We start from the raw sequence: 23291 nt of genomic DNA, 5'->3' as shown, positions 1-23291 counted from the left end.
CTCATTTTTTAAAGTAAGAAAGCATTTCTTCAACGGGGGCTTTGGCAACATCCAGAAACACCATTTTGAGAATTAGGGAGTGAGAAAGCATGACCACGGCTTCACTTCACTTGCATTTCCCTCCTCAGACTAATGAACAGAGACACTGCTGATGAGACGAAAAAAGGGGAATTATTGCCTCTGTGTGTATGCGTATGAGATAACAGTAATGAGGCACATTTTTTAAAAAGAGTTCCTATCTCTTAAGATACCAACTGAAATATTTACAGATGAAATGACACCAGGCCTGGGACTTGCTTCAAAATAATGCAAAGGATGGTGGGGAGCTTAGATGACACTAGGCTATGGGTTGATAATTGTTGAATTTGGTTGATGGGGCGTTCATTACACTTTTCTCTTTACTTTAAATATATTTGAAATGTTCCATATAAAAAGTTATTTAAAATATGAACTGCTAATAAAAACCTGCTGAGTAGGTAGGAAAAGATGAAACCTTTAAAAGATCATTCAATTAAATAGTGCTATTCAGGGTGAGTTAAAAAATGAATAAAATCTCCTTGAAAACTATTATTAAATATGAATACGAGGCCTCCATACAGTGCTGTGTATACCACAACCGAGCCTCAAGCACAGAAACTCAGCCTACTACATCCATGGGGTTCTAGGCCAATTTATAATCTGTTGTTCAAACTGTCAGTTGCCACCTTATAGTGAACCCTGAAATCACTGTGTGGGCCCTGACCAGTTTTTAGATGAATTGACTAGAATACGATAGAAAAGAAAATATCAGAGCACATCACACATGAAGGGGTAAGCATTATTTGTGGGGCTTGTGTCTCTACGTGTGTGTGTGTTTAGCCTACTATCACTACTCTGTGCCTGTGAGTGTGTGTGTGTGTGTGTGTTTATGTGTAGTCTACCCTTAATATGACAGCCAGAGTGGTTCTGTTAAAATCCAAGTCAGATCATGTCACTCTTCTAGAATCCTCCAGGGACAACCTATCTCACTCAGGGTAAAAGCCAAAGTGCTTACAGTGGCCTATGAGGCCCACCATGATCTGCCCCACTTTCTTTCTGCTCAGTCCTAGTCACCCTTTACTCACCACAGCCCCATTGACCTTATTTCTGTTCCTGGAACAAACCAGGCAAACTCTTGCATCTGGGCATCTGTGATTGCTGTTCCCACTGTCCGGAATGCTCTTCCTCTAGATGTCTGCATGCTGGCTCCCTCACCATCATATGTCATCTCTTCAGTAAGGCCTTCCCTGACCACACAATTTAACATTCAGGACCCCCCGCCCATACTCCCCATATTTCCTTCCTCCCAATAAGCCTTTCCTGCTTTATTCTTCTCCATAGAACTTATCACCTTTTAATAGACTATATAAATTATAAATCGCATACGGTCAGGCATCACTTAACGATGGGGGACGTTCTGAGAAACATGTCGTTAGGTGGTTTCATCATTGTATGAATATCATAGAGTGTACGGACACAAACCCAGGTGGTATAGTCTACTACACACCTAGGCTATACGGTACTAATCTATGGGACGACCATCATATATGCAGTCCCTCATTGACCCAAATGTCGTTATGTGGCATATGACTGTATATTATAATTAAATACAACAATGATACGTATATTTTATATACAGATAGATTACATATAGCTTCTTTTGTTCCTTATCTCTCTAGAAACTCCATGAGGACTAGAAGTTTTGTCTGTTTTGTTCACTACAACAACATCTCAAGCACTTAGAACATGGTAAATACTCAATAAATATACATTGAAATATGTGAATGTGCATGGTGTGTGCTGGGTTGTGATATAAAATATATTTCTTAGTGCGGGTCACATTGCAAAAGGCTTGTGTAATACCGCCCTGGAGCCCACTTAGAGTATCTCTGGGGTTACTGAGAAGGAGGACTGAGAAGCGGGTGTAGCACAGCCACCCAGCATGTAGACTGGGGGCCTGGAACAAACAGTTCTGATGGTAATCGCCCTGTGCAGTATATCAGAAAATCATAAAATTTTCAAGACTCTCAGAGATGATCTGGTCTGACCCAATAATTCTACAGTCAAGCATCAAAAAGGTACAAAATGATAATGTAATTTGCCCCAGGACACACAAAGAGCAAATGCTGAGCTAGAACTAACATAGACCTGGGTCATGTGACTCCTCGTCCAATGATCTTTCCTCACCCTGGCCTGCCGTAAAAATGAAGAACAAGAACTCACCCTCCAAAAGCCTCTGTTCTCTTTTCTTTGAAAATAACCTGAGATTCTTTCTCCAATTAGGTGCCAATCATCTATTCCACTCAAGCCTTGACAATTTGCAGGGCTCTCTGTCTTAAAAACAAAGAGCTGCTAATGATCACTGTTTCTCATAAATCAAAGCTTTAAAAATTCCTTGCCATAGCAACCAGGAGTGGTTGAATCATCTATTATTATTCCCTGAATTTCTAATAAAACAATTTCAACTGATACCAGGTCTGGAGATGTCGAAGTCGGTCAAAAATCAAAACCTTGAACCCTCACTGTCCTACTTTTCATTAGCGCTAAAGAATCCATCCATTTTTGAATGAATGGCTCTATGTTTTCCCATAACCATAAAACAAAGGGTTCAAACCATAAGGCACAAGTGAAAACGATGCATCGGTAGAAGCTGTCAGTCACCTTAATTTGGTAGGGAAGCAGAAATATTTTTGTCAGGGAGTGAATAGGTTCACTAATTGTTTGGTTCCAACTAGACTATAACAAATCCTTTGACTGGGAGAGTTTTTTAGAACTCTCTGTATTTCTACGGTGGTCTTAGAGATTCCGAGGGCTGAGGACATTCATGACACAACTGTGGCAGACACTCTTGGTTCCTCTACCCTCCTTCACAGAACCCTGTTTGTTCAAGTGTCCTCACTCCTTCAGGAGAGGTTGGCCCCATCCACATTCCAGGAAGGGGGTCATGACTGGACTGAGTGCATTGTGGGAATCCTATTCTCCTTGCCAATGATTGGCCGGTAGATGAGCACGTGACAAAACTGTGGCCAATGAGGCAAGGGGAAGTCTGTTGGGGGGAGAGGTGCTTCTGAGAAAGGTTTTTTTCACTTTCCACTAGCCAGGAGGAAAAGACTACCCGCTTTTTCTTTCTAAATGTGATGCCAGGAACTACTGTTGTCATCTTGACACCAAAAGGAGAGTGAGGCTGAGGACAAAGCCCATCTACCAAGAGAGCAGAGCTGAGAGAACTGCAGAGAAGCAGAATCAGATGCCAGTGTATGGTGTCCCTGTCTCCCACTTCTTTTTAGAGTTTTCTGTATTCACAGCAAAAGCATCCTAACCCATTCAGTGATTGCACCCTGGAATCCTAACCCATACAATAATTGTTCTGGTCAGGAAGTGAGGAGGTGTAAATCTGTTAGGCATGTTGGTGTCAGCATGAGAAAAGTTGCATGAACAGCAGGTCCCAGGGACAGTCTGTCTTCTGTTAGGCAAAGCTTGGCCTGAGACATTAGAAAGTAGGAAGACCCAAGGTATAAAATCTGCACCTGGAGTGAGATGTGAGGGCTGCTGCAGAGGCCAAAACAAGGTACAATACCTTGCCCACATGTGCTGTTGTCGTAGGGGACCCAGGGCAGCCAGATTTTCCCCAAGGGAGGACACGGAAAGACAAATCCACTGTAGCCCATACCCACTTGCTCCTCTTGGTGCCAAGAAAGTACTGTGAATGGAAACTTAAGAAAAGAACTAAGGCAGGCGTTTCAACATTTACCCTGCCTTCACACTCCCAGGAATGGGTATCTATTTGTATTTTGTGGGGGTGCCTATCTCAGTTGTTCCCTGGGGAGGAAGAAAGACGACAGGCCATGAACAGTTTGAAGGGGAACCAGCCATCCTATAAACTCATACAGACCACTGAAGATTGAAGCCTGCCCATGAAAGTGGCCACCCAGAGACTCTGTTTCCCAAAGACGCCAGTCTTTACTTGTAGAAGCTCCCCACCAGAACCAGAGCTTCCAACCATCACAAAGTAAATCTTGCTCCAGGAGTCTCTAAATCTGGGGGGAGAGGAGGACTTTCAACAACCTGGCATTTAAAACCAGCAGGTATTTTTAACATGCTTATTGAGTGGATTCATTATAGCGAACTATACGGTGGTTCCACAAAATTTCATATTTGTAATATTCATGTTTTAGATCTGATCTGATCAAATGCATTTTTCCTTACTTGTTCAGGGTAAAAGTAAACACTCTGAGAACATCCAAGACAGCTGTACCCGTGTAATACTTTCGTCTTTCTAACAAAGTATTTACAGTACAATACTGTGATCTGACGGATCAAAGGGTGTCGGCTCTTTGATTAGAAACAACAAAAGAGCCAGCAGATGATGCCTGTGGAAACGTCTGCACATGCATCCATCTAGTGGGGGCACACAGAGGCAGCAGCAGAAGCATCACTATACTAAGACTCCTTAGCAGCATCAGGTGCATACAGTGGGAAACTCGGTTCCCGGATGACTTTCCTTCCACGTGGAGAGCGTAAGAGTTGTGCCCAGGGCTTGAAAAGCTGCATAAAAATCTAATTAAGTAGTCAAGAGAAATGCCTTAATTGCTTCGTCAAGCGTCAGCAGAGGAGACCTGCTGTGGTCCCTCATTCTTCAGCCAGAGGGAGGATGCTGTGGACTTTAGGGGGCACTGGGGAAGGATACACTTGCCCATTGCAGGTCCAGCTGACCCCGTGCACTGGCCACAGAGGACAAGTCTCTGTGGGACCTCCTGGGGAGGGCAGGGGCTGGCAGCAGAAAAAGAGGAACATGGTAATAAAAATGGGAAGAGGAGGGGTACCCACATGTGTTGATCAAGATTATCAGTGAATACAGAGTAAATGTTTCCTATCTGATTACACGCATCCTGTCCAGGAAGGACTTGATCTGTGGGGTTTTTTCCTGTCTGCTCACTTTACAACCTTTTCACCTTCTCATTCTATTCTATCAATTTTTTTTTTTTTGCCTCTTTTAAATAACAGCTTTGTTGGGATATAATTCACACACCGTACAATTCACCTTGTAGAAGTGTACAATTCAATGAGTTTTAGTATATTCACGGATATCTGCAACCATTACCACGAGCAATTTTAGAACAATTTCATCACCCCAAAAGGAAACCCATGCCCGTTAGCAGTCACTCCAGTTTCCTTCCAACCCCCACTGCCCTAGGAAATAACTAATCTCCTTTCTGTCTCTATGATTTGCTTATTCTGGACATTTCATATAAGTGGAATCATACTATATGCGGTCTTTTGTGACTGGCTTCTTTCACTTGGCGTAATGTTTTCAAGGTTCATCTCCGTTGCAGCACGTATGCTATATCACTTTTTAAAAATTTCTCTGTAGCTCTCCCTGTTGAACTCTAGCTTTACCACTTATATCCTTTGAAAAGTGCTTGTAAACTAAATCAGGTTTAAGAAGTCCTGGTGCAGAAAAGTCCATGTGATTTTCTTGGGAGTTTCCTATTGCAACTAAGTGCAAATAATCCATATTATGAGTTCAAGACAATCTAATTTTCTAAAAATCATTATAGCCATGCAGCTAATGTGAACCAGTGACGGGGTCCGTGCAGAAGTGGACTACATCCAAGAGATAAAGGAGGGGCTTCAGTGGCATTCCTATGATACCATGCTTGAGATATTCACTCAACAACTAGTTATTGAGTGCCCACTGCATGCCAGACGCTGCTCTAGGCACTGGGGATCAGCAGTGAACAAAATACACAGAAATAGCTGCCCTCGTGGAGCATATACTTTAGTGATATGTGATACAGTGACTTAAAGAAAGAAGGAAAACTGAGAGAGAAATAAACAGGAAACCATAACTGGTGGTTACTTTTGGAGGGAGAGAAGAAAGAAGATGGGACAGGGAGGAGAAGGGAGAAGAGCACCCAGGAAGGTTGCAAGGGAAGGCCTTGCTCCTGGGTTGGGGGGTGGCTCTTCTTACGAGCGTTATATTGCTGTCCTTGTGACCTGAATGTCTGTTACACATATTCATTTGTGGATATTGAATATTGCATCAAATATAATTTTAAAAAGAGCCACCCCTCTGGATTGGAAAGTATAAACACTGGTGTCCCTTTGGATGAGACATTTGTCCAGACGAATTTAAAATGTTTATGGGAATGTGGGATGCACAGCGGAGTGTTAAATGGAGCAGAAAAATTCTAAACTGGTGGGATTACACTGCAAGGTTTGGAAAGGCGGTTGAAGAAGAGCAAGGTAATATACTCAGGGGCAATTTTCCCAGTTATCTTAGAAGATCATGGACTCTGAGTGATCACCGATGGCCCAACTATGGAGCATCTATATTAGAACGGGAATTTCATGAGACCAGAGATTTTTATGCTTTGTTCACAAATTTTCAATTTTATTTCAAAGACATTACCTCATTTGATTCTCACAACAAGGATTATTAGCCCATTTTATGGATGAGAAAATGGAAATTCAGAGGGAGCTAAGTTAACACAGCTATTCGTGCTGGTATTTCAGCTAGCTGCCCAACTTCCCAGGACTGTCGCACACCATCCTTGAAGCCCGGGGTTCAAAGGACCAACATTTATTTACAAAATCCAAGAGTGGATGTTAGAGATGTTTCAGACAGTTAAATTTAAAGCAATGAAAAGAAACACCAGTCCACTCTAGGGGGTAGAAAATGGATGGAACGCATTCCTATAAGGAAGAGCACAAGCTGAAACTACATATGGGCTCAGAAACACGTTTACATGAATTCCTGAATGACAGGTTTATACTCAGCTATTTATGAAAATTAAGATGTCTGCAGGGCATCCCTTCCCTGAAAGGCTGCTGTGCATTTTTACAAAGTACCCCTTACTGCTATTACTGAGGTTAGAATATAGAACCAAATAAGTACTGTGGCAATTATTCTGTTCTTATGACAAATTACATTGTCTAATTCAAAATCATGTCTTCCGTTTGTAAGTGCCTGGGATTTGCTGTGGTTATGTTCCTAATCTTAATCTGATACTGTTTCAAGAGAGTTTACAAAATCCCTGTCAATTGCTTTTCCCTCTCAAGAAGAATTCATATTTGGAGGGTAAAAAAAGCATGTGGGTTAGTGTGGCTGCTTAAAATAAGCATGGAGCTCTCATGTGGACAGAGTTCAACCCTTAGGCTATCAACATCACATAGAAGAAAAACTTCTGTGCCCCGGTCATTGTGAGTACCTTGAACCCTGGACATTGATCATGAGGGAGATAACAGACAGGACACCTGGCTTGACCTAAGCAGATGAGCAACCAGAAACTAACAACTCACAGGGCACTTCCTGAAGGAGACAAAATAATGTTCTCATTGCATATGAAAGTCAGCAAAATAGTACTATTTACCCAATAGACATGGTTTAAATTCTCACTGTCTGCTGGGACAAACACTGTAAAACAAAATGGCTAATTTTTCTATAATAAAGTGAATTTGAATGAGCAACTTAAATCAATATTAGGCAGCCAGATTATGTGTATTAATATCTACATATCATTAGCATAATCCCAAGTGAATTCTTTCACTACTAAAAGTAATGCTAAGCTTGACTTTTCATTTCCCTTGATATTAACTAATATATTATATATTTGGTTGGAAATAACTTTTGTTTGAAACTTAATCCACTTCTGCTTTCTGTGTATACACATACACAGACACTCACATATGGACATACATCATACATGTAGATGTGTGTATACACATATACATAGTCACGGCAAGAACCTTCAGTACAAAGACTATCAGACAAGAGTTTTCACCACAGGTCGAGAGAAAAATGTGTCCCTTGTTCTCTCAGCTTCTCTTTCTAGCTTCACAGCATTATAGCATTGCAGGCTTTCTTTGAAAGGAGGGGTGTACATAAATCTAGCAAGTAAATGTATAAAGTCTAGAATTATAGTGAAGCAAAAACCAAAAAGCAAAGCACAGAACCTGTATCAACAAGAATCTGACGAAAGTCCCAACCAGTCCTTCTCCGCAATATTTCATTTCAAAATCACAGGACAGACCCAGGAAAATGAAGGGCATCTCTCAAGGCCTAGGACGAAAACAAAACAGGGAACTGAGAGTTGAGGCTAAACTGGGCCTCGGTGGAGGAAGGGTAAGTTTCTGGCTTGCAAAGTGGACCGGGCTGTAACTGTGGGAGCCACTGAGCAATGATTCAGCAGGTTTTGTGGATTCTGTAGTGGATTGCGTGATAAAGGCCAGAACATGCTCATTGGTCCACTCCAATGCTGTCGAATACAAATGTAACGTGAGCCACATATGTAATTTTAAATATTCTAGTAGCTACGTTAAACATTTTTAAAGCAACAGATGAAATTAATTTTTAAAATATATTTTCTTTAACCTAATATCCAAAAAATGTCATCACTTCAATAGATAATCAACATAAAGTTATTCATGAGATATTTTACATTCTTTTTGCTTTGTACTTGTCTTCGAACTCTGGTGTGAATTTTATAATTGCAGCACATCTCAATTCAGACCAGCCACATTTTAGGGCTAAACAGCCCATGTGGCTACCATATTGGACAGTGCAGGTCTACGTCTTGAGAATCAGACCCTGAAAGGTCCGTGTTGCAGCTCCCACACTTCAGTAGATGCTGTACAAGATTTATCCCAAAACCATACTCCTTGCTTCCTGTTTACTTGCTGCCCCAACATTCATTTCTCGAGTTTATTCCTTGAAAGCAAAATTATTTAAGAAAAATCAGTTTACACTGTTCGTGTGGCGTTATGTGAAAGAATAAGGAAGTGCTAGGTGCTCAGCCAGTACTGAGGGCACAGAGAGCAATGACAGAGCATGATGAAATCCAGGTACTAGGCCTCTGATGAGAAAAGAATTGTATAAGCTTATCACCCAAGTGATTCTGTGATTCATACTGCCCTAAATTTATGAACTGAGTTATATCAATAAAGAATAAGCTATGCATGCCACAGTCCTCTGGCTATTAGGGTTTTTGAGTGCAGCGGCCTCAACATCCACCTCTTTCTTGACAGTTGCTTGACACTTTAAAGCTACTATCCACCTTTCTGGTTTTTTCTTGCCCTTGAAGATGGCAACAGAAATTCAGGGAGGAGGGCAGCTTCCTTTTCTTAGGAACTGTCATGTTCCTGCATCTTATTTGCATGCATTTTCTCCCAATTAAATGTGCTGAAAATTCCAAAAGCTAACTTTATTTCTAAAAACCAGTGCATTTGCTTTGCCCCATATGTGGGCCTTTTGCAGAAGCAAAATACTTCTGGGCAAATGGTTTGCTGATGGCCAAGTTTGTAGAAAAATCTCTTTTAAATAGCACAGCTTGGATATGCCACTAACAACCTCAGTCCACACTTTCACAATTTTCCTATTTGCTTTATGATGATTTGGAAGAGATGCAATCATAAGATCCAAACTTCTTATGGACATGGACATTTTTTCCTCTTTGAGGGTAAAATAACAACTCACTGTGGCTTTATTTCAAAAAGAAATGGAGTTGCCATGAGGGAGACTACAGACCATTTTTTTAAAAAGCTTGAATCAAACTTCAAAACTAGAAGAGTTTATGAACATTTTACTCTCCCCAACATAATCCTCCAGCTGTCATTCCACAGTTTCCCTCAAAGTTATGAAAAAACTACTCTTTTAAAAAAGTCAATTTTCAAAATTAGTGAAATATAACCTAAGCAGAACAAGGACCAAACACAGGAACTGGAGAACATTCTGCTAAATTTTCTATCCTTAGCTTATTAATTTTACATTAGTAAGTTCTCTGTCTGAGATCTACTGACCCGTTATACCAGTCCTGCCCAATAGAATCTTCTGCAGAAAGATGGAAATGTTCTAGTTCTGCATGATCTAATATGGTAACCAGTAGCCACACGTGCTATTGAGCACTTGAACTATGCCTAGCATAACTAAGGAACTGAATTTTGTTTTTAATTTAAATTTATAGGCTGGCCCGGCGGCGCAGCGGTTAAGTTCACATGCTCCACTTCAGCGGCCCGGGGTTTGCTGGTTCAGATCCCGTGCGCAGACCTATGCACTGCTTAGCAAGCCATTCTGGGGCAGGGGTCCCACATATTAAAAAAAAATAGAGGAAGATGGGTACAGATGTTAGCTCAGTGCTAATCTTCCTCAGCAAAAAGAGAAGGATTGGCTGCAGATGTTAGCTCAGGGCTAATCTCATTCAAAAAGAAAATTTTTTTTAATTTAAATAGTTGCATGTGGCTAGTGTTACCATATTGGACAGCACAGCTATATATAGTAAGGGCAGACACTAAGTCACTTAAGTTTTTGTTCCTCTGTTGACACAACAGCCTTGAGATCTAAGGCCCATTTAAAAGACAAAGCACTTTATGACTTCTTTTTTGAAAATATTGAATAATTAAATAGAACAGCCTCTGTGAAGCCAGACAGAAAAAAAAAAGTCTGCAAGAAATTCTCTAAGGATGATGCTACTCTTTAGGATGAGCCAGGAAGAGGGATGGAGAATTAAATGTGCTGGGAGCATGGGTCCTAGATGACAGTTCCAGCTCTCGCTCCCTCACCAACTAGCTGAGCAGCACCGAGCAGTTCCTGGGGCCCCTCGGACCCTGATTCTCTTGATTATACAATGTTGGGATCTGCTAAACAGCCTGCAAGGTCCCTCCTCACTCTAAACCTACAACGAAATGTAAAGTCAATCCAGCTCAGGAGAAAAAGAATTCTCAGGTAGGAATTGTTGCGTGCGTTCAGGTCTGCCTGAACTCCTGTAATTTCAGATCCTTTACTTTCTCACTCAAGATATAAGCTAATAGATATATATCCTGCCACCTGAGGATTCAGAATCTGGCAGTTTCGTGAGGTGATTACAAGACTTGATATGCTCACACAAAATGGAATGCTTTTAAAATTCCAGTGAAGAAAATCAACTGAATGCAAAATAGTACTATTCTGTTCTTTCCTTGGTTATTTTCTTTAATTTAGAAATTTTCCAAAGCTTTAGAAAAGTTGCAAGAGTACAATGAACACCTATACAGCCTTCACCTTGCAAGACTATTCTTAAGTACCCACAAGTCCACTTCCTGAGGTGCACTCTCTACAGAGTAATGACTCGGTAACGCCTCCCCGTTCCTAACGCTTGTAAGAAGAAGCTTTGGTCAGACTGAATGAGGGTCTGGATAACTGCTGTGGACAACAAAACAGAGCACAGTTATTACTGTATTTTCTCTGTTAACAATGAGCATGTATTTCAGCTTTAAACTTTAATGTCAGAAACTTTTAAAACAGAGATAGAAACAAACCAAGCCCTTATGTTTCGAGAGGGAAAAGCAGTCTTTGAAATTAGGAAGACTTTGCTCCAACGCTAGCACCTCAAATCCAAGCCGTGTACCCTCTGAATCTAATTCTTTGTTTGCACAATGGGATATAATGTCCACCTCAGAGAAACAGCAGGAGAATTACATGAGATCATGTAAACAGAACGACACACAGCAGCCATTCGGTATTCTTAGTTGCTTTTAGAGTTTACTAAGCATTTTCCCCAACTGTACTTCAGGAATAATACCCCTATGGGATAAATTTGTCAGATACTGTTACTTCTGGTTTATAGCCAAGAGAACTGCGGCTCAGAGATGTTAAGGGAAGGAGAGAGGGAGGGGAGGCCACTGGCATCAAATGAGCAGGCATGATGGCCAGGTCTATGGAGGTGATCCTTCTAGCCCCTCTGTTCATGCTCACATCAACTCTGGGGAACAGGCTGTGACATCTGCAGTTTGCAGCGAGATATTTCAGGCTCAGAGAGGCTAATTTCACCGAAGGCCACATAACTGACTAGTTGCAGGGCTTGGTTAAGTATTTGGTTTAAATGCCTACATTAGGGGTTTAAGGGCCTTGGTTAAGGGTTTAGGCGCCGTGGCTAAGGGTTCAAATGCCCTGGTTAAAGGTTTAAGTGTCCAAATCTTCTGACTCCAAGTTTAGGGCTCTTCCTACAACATCTAATGAAGATACATTGCAGAATGTGGGCTCTCTCACCAGCTCAAGGAAGTAGACTGTTTCTGCAGATCTAGTTGATTCTGCCAGGCGACTGGCATCCAGCCTCTCTTCTTGAAAAATGCTCTCTCCATCAGGCCCACCAAGGCAAGGGGTGATTGGCACCCACGCAATGTAGGTGATATCTCAACTTCAGGAACAGAATCAATGTAACCTCTGACCTAAGGTGATTACATTTTAAATAAGGCTATTAATCAAAAGCCTTTATTAGAGAATGTCTATGGAAACTTAAACACTGGGTGATTTAACATAACACTTTATACTGCTGAGGTTATGTTGTGAATGAGCTGAGATTGGGTGGTTTTGACAGGCCAAACTGTTGAAGCAAGGCAATGCTATAATTAGACCATACTGTAAAGACTATATGCAAAGCTTGGCCCCCACAAAGGTGATTGATTAATAATAAATAAGGGCAAAGGCAGGCTACTTAGACAAGCAGCTGGTGGATGGCTCTCTCCGGATGCACAGCTGAAAAAGTTTTATCGCTACTTGGCAACACACACATGCCTGGGCTTCAGCCTCAGACCCCAGTGGGCAGCCACATGAGTCCCAGGGCAGAGCAGACCGTGTGTGGGCCAGCACATTCCTAACTGGGTTACCCATAGAGACTTTAAATAAACCTCTGCTTTTGTTACTAACTTAGAGGCACATAAGTGTGTTGTGTTACACCAACCAGCCTGTACCAGAGATACAGGCGTCCATCTTGACCCTCTGACCAGAATACACGTGAGAAACAGAATACCAGCTTCCTTTTCTGATGAGCAAACGGAAGGGGAAGGAGGAAAGTTTTTAGAAGATTTGGAAACTACTAACAGTAAAGTAGACCAAACGCAGGATTTAAGAAAAAAATCTCTAAATAGAAATCTGACCAACATAATAACAGGTGAGAAAACCAAAAGGAAAAAAGAGAGAGAGAGAAAGGGAGAAAAAAGCCATTCGTTTTGAAAATTAAATGACATATTTCAGGAGCCGTGAAATGTGAATACATTCATAAAAGATAAGTGATTGGTGGGTGATAGATGGATGCTATTAATCATATGTCTATCACGAGGCCCGTTTCTTCTTCTCCATATCTGACTATCTTGGCAGGAATCTTGATCTGGCAGAAAGCTCTTTTCCAATACATACCGATGTGACGCTGCTCATGTATAGGTTTTCCAAACCCAATGCCCAATTATTTTCACCATTGTGCAAAAACAGGAGACCTGCAGAGCAGCAGACGGCCCTCAGCAGGAGTGACACTCGGGCCAAGCCCCAGGTGGCAGCTCAGAGAACATCATGTCCAGTTAAACCCCACACAGACTGGCCTCAGAAAATACCTGGTGTTTGCATCCCCCACAAGTTGGAAACATGACAGGATCATTCAAAACACTTTATAAGGTTAGTGTGAGTGGCAGGGATCTGACATTTTAGCAAAAGTACACAAATCATGGGGCCCTTATCACACACGAAGTCATGCTCAAGAAGACTCTCCTTCCCGCTCAGATTCTGTGTCCCTGGCTTCATGTGGGTTACCACAAACGGACAGTGAAAACCTAACGAGTTAAAATGAGGTCTGGAAGGAACGACACTCCTCCTTGGAGGGAATGACTATTCTGAGGGGCTTAATTTCAGCTTTGTAAATTCTTCTGCAAATTTTTGAAATGCGTCTTTTTTTTTTTTTTGCAATTTAAAATAACAAAGACAATCAAATCTTCCTGCCACTCTTGGTGATTATGAAATTAAATTACCTGCAGTTTCACTAAAACGAAGGTAAAGAAACTTCTTTTACCCCTAACTGAATATATCTGAAGAATCCAAAGGTCCAAAAGAAGACTTCTCAGTGCGAATGTCTCTTTCAAGAAAGATACCCTGTTGTGTAGTATTCGATCCATGGAGTTCCTAACGGCACATATGTAAGTCCTGACAGAATTATTGCAGTTCGTTGTTGCCTTCTGCATCTAGGAATGTGGAAATTTGTATGTCACTGGTTGTGACTCTCCAATAACGAGTAACCAAAATTCCTATTTATCATCTCTAGGATCAACAGCAGTGTGACAGCAGAAAATAGCATTACAGTCATGGGTCATTTGATGGGCATACGTTCTGAGAAATGCATCGTTAGCCAGTTTCATTGTTGTGCGAACATCATAGAGTGTACTTACACAAACCTAGACAGAACAGCCTACTGCACACCTGGACTATATGGTACTAATCTTATGGGATCACCATTGTATATGTGGTCCGTCGTTGACCAAAACCTTGTTATGCAATGCATGACTATATTTACCAGGTCCACATTCCTATTGTATAGAATCTGGAGAAATAAATCCCTCAATCCATTAAGGAATGTTCTTTTCCCAATTAAGGTTTTGAAGACTTGGCACATAATACTGATTTTTACCTTTTTCCATTTGCATTTTTTGAAGTATAACTGACATATCATATTGTATTAGTTTCAGGTGTGCAACATGGTGGTTTGACATTTTACATATGTTACAAAATGATCACCACAATAAGTCTAGCTACCATCAGTCACCCTACAAAGTTAATACAATCTTATTGTCCAAATTCCCCGTGCTGTACATTACATTCCCATGACTTCTTTATTTTATAAGTGGAAGTTTGTACCTCTTGATCTCCTTCACCCACTTTGCCTCCCCTCAATCCCCATCTCCTCTGGCAACCATCAGTCTGTTCTCTGTATCTATGAGTGTGGTTTTGTTCTGTTTTGTTTTGTTTGTTCATTTGTTTTGTGTTTTACATTCCAAATATAAGTGAAATCGTATGATATTTATCCTTCTCTGTCATATTTCACTTAGCATAATCCCCTTAAGTTCCATCCATGTTGTTGCAAATGGCAAGATTTCATTCTTTTTTGTGGCTGAGTAATATTCCATTGTGTGTATACACATGTATATATATACATATTTATACCACATCTTGTTTATTTATCCATCAATGGACACTTATATTGCTTTCATGTCTTGGCTACTGTAAATAATGCTGCAATGAATACAGGGGTGAATACATCTTTTTGAATTAGCGTTTTTGTTTTCTTCAGATAAAAACCCCAAAGTAGAACCGCTGGACTGTGTGGTAGTTCTATTTTGAATTTTTTGAGGAACCTCCACACTGTTTTGCATAGTGGCTGTACCAGTTTACATTCCCACCAACAGGGCACAAATGTTCCCTTTTCTCTACATCCTCACCAACACTTGTTATTTTTTGGTTTTTTCATAGTAGCCATTCTGACAGCTGTGAGGTGATATCTCATTGTGGTTTTGATTTGCATTTCCATTTGCATTTTAATTTAAAAAGTCTATGTTATTTTCATTTCTATAATACAGTGTGTTTGTGCTCTCAAAATCTTAACAACATCTTATCCCGGGGCTCTCTTTAATATTTAATTTTTTACCTTATTGAGTTACTGGAAAATATCTCATAGCTACTTTATTATTACTTTACTTGAGTTGATTTCTTTTCTTTACTCTGTGAAATTATCCATTTGGAAATCATATTACTAATGTGCAAAAAGTTCTTATTTCACTTATAAAAGCAAACACAACTCATGATTATTAAGAAAACTATTTTGCAAATCAACCATTATTTATTTCAGAATATAATCAAGTACCACAGCCTAGATTAAAAGCTTAAGGATAGGGAGTTTTTTTAATTTAAAATAATAAAGGTAATCAAACTTTCCTGTCAATCTAGGTGATTGTGAAGTTTAATTACCAGCAGTTATCATTCAAACAAGGGCAAAGCAATTTCTTCGACACATAATTGAATATTCCAGAAAAAAATTTCCAAAGAGTTCTCAAAAAAAATGTATTTAAAAATTCATGTTAACGTGATTATTTCATTTGTTAGGGCTCAGTTGGCAATGTAGAAGAATAAATGACACACAGGGGTGGCGGGGTTCAATGACAGCAAGTGAGAGCCTATTCTCAGGAAAATCAGATAGAGAACTTTGAGCCTAACCCTGAGTAAATCATTAGATCTTCACTCTTTGGGCAAACACAACCAAACCTAAACCTCCCACAGCTATTCCTCTAAGAGAGGTTTAACCCGTGTTATTCGAGCTCACCTCTCCACATGCTGGACGCGACAGAACGGACTGTTCCTTTCTCACTGCTCAATTGCCCGCATATGTCCTAAGGCATCTAGAGCTGTGCCACCAAACCCACTGCTACCTGAACAGAAAGGAAACCTCCTCCATCAGCAGCAGCAGTGAGCGATCTGGCAGCTCTGTGCATGAGGCTGCATAGCTGTCCAGAGAAGGGGAACCACGGAGAAAGAGGATCAATAGCCGTAAGAAAGGAAGCTGAACATTAGGCCATGAACTTCCCTATCTCCAGGCCTTTGCCTAAGCTCTTCCCTCTTCTTGAAATGCCTTCCCCTCTCCCTGCTTTCTGGATAAATCTTACTCATCCTTCAAGGCCCAACTCATAGGTCACCGCCACTGACCCCTCTAAACTGAAGTAGTCCTCTCTTCCCCGTCCTCTCCTCCGCCTAATTCTTTGTATCCAACTGGAATATAGATTGCTATTTGCTTGTCCATCTCTGCTGCTGGATGGTGAGAGAAAGGATCTTGATCCATCTTTCTATTCCAAACACTGGGGACTTCATAAATGTTTGTTTAATGGAGCTCAAACCTCAAAATCGAATTGAACACGCAGGTTTTATGTGCACTGGACTTATTTCTGCACCTAAAGTCTGAGCCTTGAGTGCCTTCTTTTTCATTCCTCCAAGGAGCAAAATTTATTCACACTGAGCACTTACTAAGTGCCACACCCTGTGCTGACTGCCCTACACACGTTATCTCATTCAATCCCCACAACATTCCTAGGAAGGAAATCTTATTAGCATTAGCCTCCTTTACAGATGAGGAAACTGAAGCTCGGAGAAGCTCACCCCAAGTTACCCAACTGGTCAGTGGTGGAGCCAGAGCTCAAGGGCAATAATCCCAGAACTTCAGAGCTAGAAGGAATCCTAAAATTATCTTCCTCACTTAACTTCCTTGAAGCTGAGATTTATTAACTTGTTGCCTAGCACACAGTAGGCCCTCCAAAAATGGTGATTAATAGATTGATGGAGTGCCCGCATTTCTCAGACTCTGACCTTTGCCTGGGAGAACCCAGCTGTCACCACAAACAGGCTCGATTCTTTCCTGCCCAACACCTCTCACAGGTGTGAATTGCTTGTGTTATCTGAATTATTCATGATCCACAGGATGGTAAGTGTGCTGAAAAAGAGAACTGCACTTCTCATATTTCTCAAGACAAAGTGCCCGATTAATTGGTGAATTAGGCAATACAAGCCCATGGCCCAGGTTGATTCACATCAAATAATATATCCACGTCGCTTTTTGAATCTCAGCTTTCATGTAATTTCCCAGTTTCCATTAGGATTTAAAGCAGGGAAGAGAACCGTCATAAGCATCTCTATCCTATCTACAAAGTAATTGCTATCATCTAAAGCTTATACTGTGCTGCCTCAAACCCACGTATCCTTCCTAAGGCTGAGTTAGGTTTTACCATCAGGTTTCTTAAGCTATATCAAGATCTGAAAATTCAGATGCCACAGCATCTGTAATTTATGCCATCAGTAAATTATGCGACAATACTGCCTTTTTGTCCTTTCTCCACTCTCCCTTCCCTTTGCCACCTCTCCACCCGCCCCCCCACCCCCACCACCAGTTCATTTTCTAGTGGGCAGTTCTCTGAGAGAGATAACCGTATGCTAATCGTCAGCCAACATCACTGTATTTTAAATTCAATGTTAGTCAAACAAAATGAATTGAAAAGCAGCAGCAGTGGTTTGGGGGTACTAAAAATAAGCTGCAGCATTTGCTGAGTTCTCAGAATGAAAACCACAGGCGGTCAACTTGTTGCTGCTCTTCATAAGATACGACTCTTCTGCCCCATTGGCTGCTACAACCAGAAACTTGAACCATATCATGGGCCCAACAACACTGTGCCTCTGATTAGTTGGCAGTGATCAAGGAAGGAAGTGCCATTTCCCTGGAACGAAACCTGCCAAAAAAGATAACAGATGGCTTTCAAGAGATGACCTTGTGACACATCACAATTGCACCTTAGTCAAATTCACTTTGCATTTATGATTTAATTAGTCACACATCTATAGATACGGTTCCTTTATGCCCGGCTTGCTGTCCATCACCTTGAACAAGGGTTTTCTTCCTTTGAGTTTAATTTTTGGGTAATAATAATTTAAAAAAAACACACAATAGGAATTAATGCAATATGAACATCTTGAAAATTTCCATTAGGACTTAAAGACCTTCTTGACCCCTGAATGCTGTATGCTAGCTGAAATGCCTTATCAACTACCCCTTTAGGGTTTGTCATTAAAGTTTTCAATGACCAGAAGGGTAGAAGAATTCTACCTAATGCATCATTCTGATTAAAATCTGTCATACTCAGAAACCAGTAAGTCTGTTTCTATTGATTCCTACTCCTTCAGATTCATTAGCAATTTTTTTCTCTTCAATTAGACTCGCTGATCAACCATAGAAAAGCTGAAAGAAACCCTCCCCTTGCTCAGCCGCACTTGAAAAAAAAATGTATGCCTGGAAAGTAAAATTACAGAGTGTATTCCAAGAGGCCACATAGGAAAATCACACACACACACACACTTGTAACCGGGCAAATTGTTAGAGGCTAGGCTCGCTCTCCCGTCTGTCCCCTAACTCGCTTGGATCAGGACCAGAAAGACAGAACCCTTCATTACTTCTATCTCAAACCCATGCCCCAAGCGTGTGTCTCCACAGAGCTAATTTCTGAAACAAACAAAGAAAATCAAGTCTGCGAGGAGCGAGGGTTTGCTCCCCTCCGCCTTCAATTTGGGCATCCAGCGTCCCGGGCGCCGCACCGCAAGCGGCTCGGGGCGCCCAGCGTCACCTTCACCTTCCCCGCCCCACCAGCCCCGGTTCCAGCTGCGCCAGAAAGTGCGAGCCTGCCCTGCTCATTTCGCTGCTCGCCTCCTGATCCCCAAATCCCCGCGTCCGCACACTAAGGGCGCCACCACTCTCCCACCTCTGCGCTGTCAGATGTCAGGCGCGGAGGTGCTGTGGGCACCGAGGGTGCCGGCAAACCAAACAAGTGTCACACCGGGCGCCTGCCCTCACTCCGAGGGAGCGGGCAGGACGGCCACAGGTAGACTCCTTCCATCCCAGGGTGCGGGGCGAGGGCAGGGGGCGAGAGACCCGGCGCAGCAGCCGCGCCCGACGGGCTGAAACTCACCGGAGGACACCGAGGAGCCGGACAGGCTGGAGTTGCTGGACGCTGCCATCTCCGCGCGCCCCGCGCGTCGCTGCTCGCTCAGCCCCGGTGCGGACGCCACCGCCGCTGCCCTCGCCCGGCTGCTCGCAGCCTCCGCGGCCCCCAGCCCATGGCAAAGTCCTGGGGACGCGCAGAAAGCACCAGCCTCCGGACTCTGCCTGCACTTCCTGCTCCACCAGATGACGCGCTGCTGCCGCCGCTATTTATTTGTGGTTTCCGTCCCTCTCGGCGCCTTTGCAAGCTTTTCTCCGGGTGTCGGGGGATAGATAGGTGGGAGCGGAGGGAGGCCGTGGGGCGGCCCGAGCGGACTGATCGTGGCTCCAGCCGAGCCCCAACTGCGGTCCGCGCTCCCCCGCGCGCGGCTGGGACCAGGGCGCCCCGGCGTCCCCGAACCGCCCCGCCAGCCCTCGGCACCCTCCCCTAGGCTCCCAGCTCCCCGGCGGCACTTCGAGCAGCCCGGGCAAAGGCGGCGGGAGACAGACAGACAGAGCGACCTCCCCCTTCTCCCTCCGCCCCAACTCCGCTCGCGCGCACACAAAGGAAGGAGAGGAGACGCGGGAGCTCGGGGGCTGCTTCAGCCGCCGCGGGCTTGACAGCTCCTGCGGCGGGGACTGGAGGGGGTGCCGCGGACTGCAGGGCGGGGGGACACTGGACCTGGGAGCGGGACCCCGAGGTGCTGGGGAGGCCGCCGGGGGGCGCGGCGCGAGCGCGGCTGCTGTGCGCAGCGCTGCTTCAAGGGTTTGAAGGGATAGGGAGTCGGGGGAAGGTGGTGAGGCTCGCTGCTGCCGGCCAGGCTAAGGAGCAGCGGGACAGGCAGGGTGGGATCCAGAGGGCGAAGGCGGGGTCGCTGAGGACACGATGTTAGGCAGAAAGGGGCCTGGGACGCCAGAGCGGCTGTGGAGCGCTCCTTCCACTCCCCTCCAAATTGTTCTTTGTTGCTCTGGAGCTGACGGTCCCTGCCCTGCAAGAAGGTGCGTTTCCCAAAACACCCAGCAAACCAAATCCAGCTGCACTTAAGCACCCCAGCCACGGACAATGCCCGACAGGCCAATGGGCTTTTGAGGATGGCCTTCAAAGAAATAGAGACGTTCTAAATACGTATGTCATCAGGCCCACACAAAGCCGGGTGTCCAAGAGAAAGGTTCTCCGACTTCGAATTGCAAAGGATCCTCACAAAAGACTTGGCAGCCGATCGGACTGTGCCCCTTCAGGATAAGGAACTGCTTAGGTGTGTGAGAGAAAGAGATTCGAGCACGAGGTGTGTACCGTCCCCCTGTATTTAAACCTAAATTAATTTCACTGGGAGGAAATACCGTGCAGATTTTTTTCACGCTCCCAGCGGGGTCATCGGTTCTTTGAATCCTGAAGCAAGAGAAAACTGTGAAATTTGAACAGAAATTGTTAAATCAAAGGAAAAAGCAAACATTAAAGGAATGAAAGTACTCTCATTATGTAGCAAAGTGGAAAGTGTTCACATTGGGGTAGTTCAATTTTTAAAAACATGGTAAAAAGGACATAGTCCATTTAAAAATTATCAAGAGTGACACAGGACCAGCAGCCAGTTCTAGGAGGTCCGCATCAACCAAGCACCTAACATACAGTGAGTGATAAATGTTGAATAATCACAATATGCATCCATGTCACATTTTCTGGCTGATTTAAACTATTTTTTTTAAAATTCCCTCCAGGATGCCATTTCAGGGTGTCCTTCCCAGAAGAATCATTTTTTTCAAAACTCAGTTTTTTGAATAATTAGGGCTCACGAGCACGCTCCAGTCATATTGAGTCTTCCTGACCCTCATCTGCGTGGAACCGGAAACATTCCTGCCTGGTATGAGGAAATCCAGGTACCCCCGCAACTCCCATTTTCTTTCTTTTTGTGCAACGCAGCCTTGATGCAGCCTAATCTGGAGGCCTCCAGGGACAGATGGGCTGTCACAACCTTGACCTCTCTATCGGAATGGAACTTCCTTTTTTCCCAGAGTTCTTCTGATCAAGGGCAGCATCTACTGGTTTGACTAGTAATCTACATACATATCCCTCCAGATCTTTAGAAGGTGGACTGTCTGACTTGGCTATGTCACCTAATAGGGTTGTTACCCTCCAGGATTTGAAGAAGACAACACCTGGATTCAGACTCTCCTTCTGCCACTTACTAGCTATGTGACCTTAAGCAAATTAGTTACACTCGTGGAGCCTCAGTTTCTCCATCTGCAACCAAAATCCTGATAACTTGGGTATTGTGAAGATTCAGTGAGATATGCTGTAAAGCCAGTGTACCTAGCATAAAGTTTGTGCTCCATAAGTGACTGTAAATTGTTCACTTGAATGATGGAATCCGGGGCTGGCCCCATGGTGGAGTGTTTAAGTTCACGTGCTCCACTTTGGTGGCCTGGGGTTTCACCTGTTTGGATCTTGGGCATGGACCTAGCACTGCTCATCAGGCCGTGCTGAGACAGCATCCCACATCGCAGAACCAGAAGGACCTAGAGCTAGAATATGCAACTATGTACTGGGGGGCTTCGAGGAGACGAAGAAAATAAAAAAGAATAAGATTGGCAACAGATGTTAGCTCAGGCCCAATCTTTAAAAAAAAGTGGAATCTATGATTTGAACAACTTTTCTTTCTCCATTGCATCTGGAGATAACTAATCAGCAGCAACTTATTCTCCTGGGGGAAGTGTCTAATCTTCCGCCCAAAGTTTATATCTTTCTTGTCCCAAATCAAGCAACACGCAACAGGTTTCATTATTCATCTCCAAAGTCTCACAAAAGGATGTCAAATTCTATTTCTGAGTTTAGATTATAATATTTACCATCATAGAGCTGTACAGTCATGAGTTAGAGAAAGTATAGCTGGCCTTGTGAAGGAGTTACTCTTATTATCCCAAATTAGCGGGAGGTGGCTGAAACAAGAGGCTAACCCCCTCCTCAGGAGGCTCAGGGGACCTGTGTGTGGACCTTCCAAAGCATTTCTCCAAATGAAACGATAAGAAAATTAGTTCATATATTTTATTCATTCATGTACGGCATTAATTCTAAGTAATGTCCATTTGCCAACGGAAAAGGGAATGTTGGTGCTACAAAGGTTTTAGATTTGTTTTCAAAAGGAGGATTTTTAAAAGACGTTTCTGCCTTCTTTCTTCAAATATTAAAAGACTTTTGGGATGAAAGGAGTCTAGTTGATAATTTGGTCTATTAAGGTTTTAAAATCATCATTTCTTTTACCTTAGCCTTTATGCTAACTTAGCATTCCCACTTTCCCTTTCCAAACACATTTCCTGTTGTCCCCTTCACAAATGCAGCTGCTTCTCACTGTGCCCCATACCCCTTGGGGCTGGCAGCACCAGCCTTTTCCCGTGCCCTTCCTGCTGGGCATCCTACATTTTGTGAAGTTTCAAGCAGAATGCCCCTCCTTGGAGAATCCTCTGTGCTCCCCCAGCTGGAAACCAGCCCTCCTTCTGTTGCATTCCTCTCGCCCATCCCCTGTATCTCTCAACTGGCAGATGCTCTATCTTGTTTTCATGTTAATTTTGGAACATATTTTTCTCTCTCTATTCCATTCAAAGCTTCCTGAGGGCAGGATCCTTGTCTGGCCAGCTTTTGTATTCTCTACCATGCTTTGCAGACAATAGGGGCTCCATAGATATTCCTTGAATAATCGAGGAAACTAAGGAAGTAATAAATCTATAAATAGTTCTCATGTACGTCAATTACTTTTCACATCAGTAGCTGTGACCACTAGGCAACAAGATGATGAGAAACACAACCGTAGCACAAAAAGAAGTTGATGGGTGTGTAAGGACACACGATTTTTCTGTGAACAGAAAAGCTGAATTGGTGAAAACATAAGAATAAAATGTGGATGAAGCAAATGTTTGCAATCCCCACCCCCCCATCACCGGCTGTTACAACTTGTGTAATTTATTGTTTACAGAGTAGCTCTT

General features: G+C 43.0%; 1 protein-coding gene across 1 annotated transcript in view; it reads right to left on the bottom strand.

Moving 5' to 3' along the window:
• CHN2 (chimerin 2) overlaps positions 1-20338 on the bottom strand; it is a 287377-nt gene extending 267039 nt beyond the window's left edge. The window contains exon 1 of the mRNA XM_023639441.2: positions 19306-20338. Within this exon, the coding sequence (XP_023495209.1) occupies positions 19306-19354 (49 nt within the window). The 5' untranslated portion in view covers positions 19355-20338. The remainder of the gene's footprint in view (positions 1-19305) is intronic.
• Between the last annotated feature and the right edge of the window lie 2953 nt (positions 20339-23291).

This window comes from Equus caballus, chromosome 4, assembly GCF_041296265.1.
Source record: "Equus caballus isolate H_3958 breed thoroughbred chromosome 4, TB-T2T, whole genome shotgun sequence".
Taxonomy (NCBI): Eukaryota; Metazoa; Chordata; class Mammalia; order Perissodactyla; family Equidae; genus Equus; species Equus caballus.
This window is presented reverse-complemented; position numbering and strand designations above follow the sequence as displayed.